Genomic DNA, 8,161 nt, shown 5'->3' with positions numbered 1-8,161 from the left:
AAAAAAATATTTGTTTTGTTTTAAACAAAAAAAGTAACATACGAAATGTCAACGTAGTTTTAATGCCTTATTCTTAATAAATAAATAAACATAAATTAATACTGTTTATTAGTAAAGGGTACCCAAATTTTGACATGTCTAAGTCATCTAGTGACCTAGGTGGGGCAATTTCTTTAAAAAATGTCAAAAACAAACAGTCTTTGTAAAAAACAGTTTCAAAATATAGCTTGCCCCTTTTAGATTCCTTTAAATTTGTGATCAAAATGACTTTTAGATTTAGAATTAGTTGGTAAGATTGAAAATATAGTATAAAAATCTTTCTTATCTCTATCATAGGTTACTTAAACAGAAGTTTAATTGAAAACACTGTAAAATTCATGTTAATAAAAAATAATATTTATTTACTTCTAATATAGCAGGCGAACTTTACATATAACTTACGTAAACTCGTACCTATATGTATACAGAGTGTCTCAACTAAAATTTGCCTCCAAATTTGAAAAAAATGGTGAAACAGGATACTTTAAAAAAAAATAAATAGCAAGATGAGTCTAGTGACGTATTAGTTTGAGGATACTTCGAGCAGTATATTCCTTAAATTAAATTGTTTTTTCATAACGAACCATCATCGTTTGTTAGTCTCAAAAAATCGTTCAAAATTGAAAAAAAAAACAATTTTTTTGAAGAGGTGGCCCTGGGCGTTAGATGGATGCAGAAATAACTTTAAAACTTTTATGAAATTTACCCCGTTTAAGCTAAAATTGATTTGTTTTAGCATTTTTTACAAACTTGAATGAAATCGGAGATTTTAGGGAGTGCAAATTTTAGTTGGAACAGCCTGTATTTTTAAATTATACACTTAATTTCATGCAAGTTAAAAAAAACGGTAATGTGATATCCCTGTAAAGCTTTAGGATTTAAAAAGTATTGGTTTCATTAAAATTTCTCGGGCAATTAAGTAACAAAGTTTTATTAATTAAGTTTGTGAGCCTAATTACTAACAGAAAAACTGAGATAATCTTTGTGGATGATTGTAACGAAATCAATTTGTAAAGTTTACGAGTGAAATAAGAAAACTTGGGTTATATGCCATTTGCAAACAAATTTAGCCAGAAAATCGGCGTTAATTCAGCTCAACTAAACAAACTGGATTGTGGTGTCTTATCAAAGAATAAAAATATCAAACATTGTATTTTAGAACTGAATTATTCGAAAGCGTGTTGGCGGTTCGTTAAATTAACCAGATATCAATCTTAACGTTTACAAACACATCAATACCCAAGTGTATAAATATCTAACYCGGAATCCAAAACGCAACTTACTCAAAATTGTTTGGATCCTTTTAAAACCATTTTGGGTGACTTTCGACTTGAACTTGGTTTATTTACTATTCAGTTTATATTTAACTGCGGTAGGGAACGAATCTAAACTGTAGATAAAAATAGTTTTCTGTATATTATGCATGCACATGTCTGTACAAACATCAATACAATTATTACCTCTCATACAAAACTGAAACAGTTCGTGTTTGTTTAACTAAAAGAATGCATTAATGTAGCTTCTTATATGCAACCCAATCCGTTATTGAACGAAGGTCGTCGTTGATTTAACATAAACATTACCATAACAGTTGCAAAACAACGGATGCGGTTGTTTCTCTGCCAAAGCACTTTTTCTCGGTTTTGCGTAATTTATTTTCGGTTACTTACATTAGCCAGCTGATCGAATCTTCCAAACAATTCGTTGAGCAGTCGTACCAATTCCTGGGCCGTACACTGCGATGCCAATACAGTAAATCCGACGATGTCGGCGAAGAGGATGCTGAAAAAATAAAAGAGCAAAACGTATAACAGTTTCCAGAATTAAAAAAAAAAACACTTTAGTGTTTTTTTTTAAACTTAACCAAATTATTTAAAGTAGCTGTCGAAAAACATAAATACTATCATCATATATTTTAAAATGCCAACAGCATTTTGTATGTTGTACTTACAAAAATGACTATTCTGATTTAATCTTGGCAACAAATTCCTGCCCATAAGCAAAACTGACACAAAATGTTTGATATTTCGTCGTTTTTAGCATATCTAAACAAAAAAATCTTCTTCAAAAACTATATAGCAAAAAGTAAAAGCAATTTTTCAATAATACAGCCACATTCGAACATAATMAACAACATATTTCATGACCTTAACCTATGTACAAGGATTCGTATTACTAGATTTGTTGAAACATTTTCTCGTTTTCTAAATTGTTTAATAAATGCACATTTTCGTCTACTCAATAAAGAAATCTATTTATTASACTTATTTCAACATTCCGTTTGATCGTTTTATTATTAAGACAAAAGATTTATTATACTGCTGAAGTCAAATGGGAAAGATTTATTTTATTAGTTTGTGCAAAATTCTAATAAAATTTTTGCTTCTGATGTTGACTTGACCGCTGTTTGTCAATAGGTACATCAATTAAAAAAAWTGTTTTATTTAAGCCACATCGACTAAAWAATGTGCATATTTTTATCTTTAAATATTGATTTTAAAAAGCCATTAAAAACTCCATATCTCCAAGTTTTCAATTTAAAACACAAATTCGGAAATAATAACACAGAATATAGCTTTCCCAGACATAATCCTGGTCTTCAAATAAGTAAATATAATTTCCTTTATTGACACAGTATATTGACTATAAAATTTATTATTTTCTTGAGATAACACTGTGTATTTTCTTACAGATATCGATAAGTGCGACAATTTAAATTTGCAAAAAACAAATAGAATTGTTTGTCAGAAAGCTAATTTGTAACCGGCAAAAAGGCCTTGTAGTGGGTCATTACAGAAACGTTAGTGTAAGCTTTTATCAGATCGAAGTAAAAATCACTGCCGAACATAATTTTTTACGACACGTTATATAAAAATGGTGGATGCGCCGGTTCACTGCTTCATTTTTTCCATTTATAAATCAACCGAAATCGACGTCACTTTTTGCTTAATTACCCCGCAACATGAATCTTAATTAGGTCCATAATTAGCCTCGAAAAATATCTTTCAGTTAATTTATAATAATCTTTGAGTACGAGAACGATTCAACCCCTGACATTTTAAACAACCCTCCATTGGTTTGTGTGAGTTGCTCCAACAAAACGCCCTGTTATATTTAAGCTGTAATACTCCAACATTTAACAAAGTTGCTCGGAATTGAGTCTCGAATAAATGTTTCAAACGTTTACTTTTAAAAAGGACGAGGCGCAGATATGAGTTGCTTTAATTATTAAAATGCCTAGATTCAAGTTTTAGCTTGCTTTGATAATAATTTGTTTAAACTCAAGCTCTGGCAACCGACAATTTAAAAGGTAGTAGTGAGGATTTAGAGAGCCAATCAAATAAACGACACGCAGTTGCAAATCGCTTGGGATTTGAACTAAAAGAAAAACCCAATTTTATAAAATCCTCACAGTTAGCATTTGAAATTTATTATTAGCGTGTCGTTTATCTGAGACACGAAGTTGGCACACTATGCGAAGTTGTTATCGTGGTTGCAAGACTTTAGACTAATTTTTTCGCTTTGGTTTGCTTTATTAAAAAATTGGGTGTGTTTAAAAAAAATAAGACCTGACCAAACTGCAAAAAAGTTGACTCTGCTAAAGTTTATCAGCGAATTTAAATTACGGTCGACTTAATTTGGTCAATTTCCATCGTCAGAGTAAATTACCGCATATTCTATGAATCTAATTCAATAGTTAGATAACGAGGCAGCAGTCAATACGATCATTACATTGGTCATTCACCCCTTGATTTTTATTCCTCGTTAATATTGAATTCTGTTTGTGTTTGACGTGGGGAAAAGTTTTAAACATTAATTTTTCACAAAATTTCATAACATACTGGGCTTGAAATTCGAAATTCGGGCACAAAGAGCTAATATCAAAATTATTTCTGGAATTATATAACARGAAATATCCGTGTATGCGTGCTGGCATTTCCCATAGGACGGTTATAATTTATTCCTTTATCGTTTATCTATACTCTTCTTTACCGGGAAATTCTGGACGGAAATTTAAGGTCCTGAGTTCAATCACGGAACGTTATTGACCTACCATGATTCTTAATGCCAGCTTTTCCATTYTCTTCGCWTTTAATAAGTTCCCAATATGAATAAAATCCAGGGATGAAATACGACGAAATGTCAACTCGGCCTCAACTCGAGACGGGTTGTTCCCCTTTGTAATTTCAACACCTATTTTACAGGCGACGAAACAGGCGCAAATATATTTTATATTAAATATAAATTCTTCAACGCTTCGCTGGAGGTAAAATAAAATATTTATATTGCTTTAGAAAATGTCTGAAAACTTTGCATTTTTATTTCAAATTACAACAATTTTTATCTGTAATATTTAGACATTCCAAATATGTACATATAACTTTTTCCTTTGCTGAGTTTATGTTGGTTAAGTTTTTTGTTCCAGTCCTTATTGATCCGCACTTCAAATTTACAGAAAAATAGTACGCCTCTCTAATTTTTGGTGAAGTAAATAAAAAAAAACAAAGCTAAATTTTGTTTTAATTAAGGTTCAATACAATTAAATTTCATTAAAATTTTTGTAATTTAGTAGAAATTTTAAAACAGATACAGTGTTTACAAAACTTATCCTGTATAACACAAAATAAAAAGATTTTTGATAGCTTTTTAAAGTTGTAGAAAATTGTTTGTTATCAAAAACAAAAACAGTTTTCGTTTAAATGAAGTTTCACTAATACTTCGGTATTCATAAACAATTAAAATAGTATATTTAAGTACAAGTTGCAGAATGCAAGCACAAATTTGAAATTAAATGAGTGCTTGAAAAACCTTCTGCAACAAGTGCTTTATACTATTTTTTCTATTTTGCCGCTTTATATCATTTTATAAATTAAAAAACAAAAATTTTAATTTATTTTTCTAGAGAATTTTGCGACGGTTGGCGACATTTATGTGTAATAATTTAACGAATAGGCGGCAGTAAAAATAAAAATAATTCTTATTTACACATTTGAAAATGAATTGTGAAGAAAGTCCGTCACTAAAATTAAATTAACGCCAACGACTTATTCCAGCACTGAAATAACGTCATTTGGGTGTTGGAATAGACTTACTCTAACACCGAAATAAAAAAATTAAATTTCTCTAACTTTTCCAGTTATTCCAAAATTCAAACATTAACCTTTTAACACACAAACATTTTTAACAAGGCTTATGCTGCTGTGCATGGCGGTAGTATTAACTAAACTATACTAGGTCCATGCTACTGWGTAAAATMAAATTCAATTATCTCTAAAGTCGTTTTTTTATTGTAAAAATATTTAAGAGATTTTCATCCTTCATCAATTATAAATCAAATTTTGTTTAACTCCCCATGTATGTTTAAATTTAAATTTCTTGTTTATTTTAACAAACACTAAGTATTAAAAGTGTTTCTTTAAAAGCAATTCATAGAAAACTTATCGGTCCATTACAATTATCAATTAAAAACAAAATAAGATTTTGTTAAAATATTAAAAACTCTCAGAAACTACCATAATTTTTCCAATTTTTCAAAGATTTAAACAGCGATAACCTTTTTTGGTAATACTTGATTGTTATCTGATRATAATATCAGTTCTGTCTCCATGCTTATTATGGCAACGGTAACAGCCTAGACAGTTAAAATTTAATATGCTTGGATGTTAAATTTTGACGGACGTTGTTACGAATATTGCAAGACAAAAAGGCAAACTCAAAAGGCTACTTACGTCAAGTTTGACATTATTTGTCATTTAATAACAATTTTGCTAAAGTTTTTTAGTATCACGATAAGTAGTGAACGTTACACGGCCGATAAACKTACTCGGTCGATCATAAAATCTCGGCTGTCGATGTCGCCTCGACTTTACAACATTCAACGGCGTTTGTTATTTGCTTCTTATCGGCCTTATACCCTTAATAACTAGAACACAAAAATAATTTTTTCAAAACTTATCGTGTGTATTATTAAACTAAAAGTATTTCTTTAGCCTTTTTTTTTATCTACATACTTAAGACCTCCACAATAAAAATTTGGAACTCTAAAACTGCGAAAAGTTCTTTAATTTTTTCAAAACCTAAATAGAAATAACTTAACGGTTTTTACAAACTTGACATTATAAGTAGAAATAATACCTCAAGAGTCCTTCACAATTATAAAATAGCTGCAAGTTAAAACTCAAAAGTTTTCATAATTTTGTTAATCGCTCTTGCAATTTGTGTTAATTAAGCTTTAATTTACACGTCGTTTTATATTTTACTTTCCTCAAAACCACATTAGACAGTGCTAATTACTCTGGTAGTTGCAATTTAAAGTATGTAATAAAATGTGTACACCTGATAATAACTATAATCAACCAAGATCATAAATTAACTACTTGATAAATGATACAGACATTACATATGAATGAGTGACAGATTTGTTAATTTGTTGAATTCATTTTAAAATATTTCTTCGACATTGAAATATTTTATCAAAATATGTTTTTAACTTTTAAACAATCGGTTTGGATTTTAGCCAACATTCGTATAAAACTCCGAACGCGAAATTAATTATTCATCTCGACATGTTCGGGTGTGTTTGTTCCACTCYCACTGGTTATAATAAACCAGTTTAGTAAATGAAACGTAATTTGTTACACGTTTTTGCACAATTAATCGTTGAAATTTGTCTGACCTGAAATTGGTAAACAGGAATCGCATTCCTGGCCATAGTTGTGCAATAAGCRTGTGTTTTCTTCAATTTTTTTCCTAATAAACCACCCTCAAGTCCTGTCGAAACGAATGGCAATTCAATCACCGAAAGGACCCTCAAGAAAAACACACGTAAACTTTAATAAAAGTTACGACTCAAACGGGAACTTCCTAATAAAAGTAAAAATAGACTTCTTCCCAAGTAGACGACCTCACAGACTGACATTTACATCGTTAATTACAAAGACTCACCTAACATTTTCGTGCTTCTGGATGTAAATTTTATGGAACTGGCCTTCGACCGGCGAAATTATGTCGTTTTTCATCTCCATTGCGACGTGCTGGGGCAACACGGACAACAGGAGTCTCTCCTGCAAAAACAATCAAAATCGAAAACTCCAAGTGACAATTTCCGTTTAAAATCACTCACAAGTTTCTCGTTTTCGTCTTCCATCTCAAGTCGGGCTGCTATGCAGTTCCTGGTATCCAAGAAGGCCTTCCGTTGTGCATGCTCCATCAAGTTATGAACGAAAACTCCAACGATGTTGACGCATAAGAAAACCACAACGTTGGCACTCAACTGTAAAAAAGATTACAACCCTCAAAAACCACTGTGATTTTCGCTCAAGCGAAATTGAGGCAAAGCAAAAAATGTCAATCATCTGGTTTTGTATTTGTAATGAGAGTTAATTAAGGGGGTTGAGGCTGCCTCTGGCTCAAAGCCAAACGTCAGAATTGGATTTAAAATAGTGATGTGTGGACCTTGGGGACGCTCAGAGATGAAACAAAATTAAACAGAGATTTTGGAAAACACTAATAATAATTACGAAAAGATTTTTATTAACAAATTTTTATTATTATAAAACCACAGAAAATAAATTCTAATTTATTCAAACATCTCGCGTCTTAAAAATTTTTAATATTAATTGTGTTAATTGTACAAGTACTTCGTTTTTGTTAATTCATATAAAATTCTGAAAGAAGCTCTAGCTACTTTTTATATCTTCATTATTACGAATAGATAAAAATAGCTTGTCGACAAACTAGTACTTAATTTTTGATAATAGTTTGTCGACAAACTAGTACTTAATTTTTGATATTTCCCTTTTTGCGTTATTCTTTTTATTTTCTTTAAAAATTTCAAAGAAGTTTTCTTTCCGATGGTTAATCTTGGATGTACAAGTTATATTTCATATACAGAGTGATTATTTTAAAACGAGCCACCCTGGATATTACAAAAATTAGAAAATCACCCTGTATTTTTCCAAAGTTAGACTTTTTATTTTTATAATTTTTCACGCTCTTTGGATTTTACTGTTGTTAGGAACAAAAGAAGAAAATATTCTAACATATTAAAAAATGAAGAAGATGAATAAGTAGAAATAAAAAAAATGGATAAAAATGTGTCTTTAAGTTATTTTTACACATT

General features: G+C 30.2%; 1 protein-coding gene across 1 annotated transcript in view; it reads right to left on the bottom strand.

Annotated features, from left to right (window-relative positions):
• Positions 1-8,161, bottom strand: part of LOC123010857 (Ca(2+)/calmodulin-responsive adenylate cyclase) — a 79,097-nt gene that overhangs the window by 34,367 nt on the left and 36,569 nt on the right. The window contains 4 exon segments of the mRNA XM_044408021.1: positions 1,500-1,512; positions 1,706-1,821; positions 6,985-7,103; positions 7,163-7,312. Coding sequence (XP_044263956.1) covers positions 1,500-1,512; positions 1,706-1,821; positions 6,985-7,103; positions 7,163-7,312 — 398 coding nt within the window.

This window comes from Tribolium madens, unplaced genomic scaffold (assembly GCF_015345945.1).
Source record: "Tribolium madens isolate multiple individuals breed KSU strain unplaced genomic scaffold, Tmad_KSU_1.1 Scaffold_19;HRSCAF=116;Tcas5.2_LG9, whole genome shotgun sequence".
NCBI classification, from domain to species: domain Eukaryota; kingdom Metazoa; phylum Arthropoda; class Insecta; order Coleoptera; family Tenebrionidae; genus Tribolium; species Tribolium madens.
The sequence above is the reverse complement of the archived record's forward strand: the minus strand, read 5'-3'. Positions and strand labels throughout refer to the sequence as shown.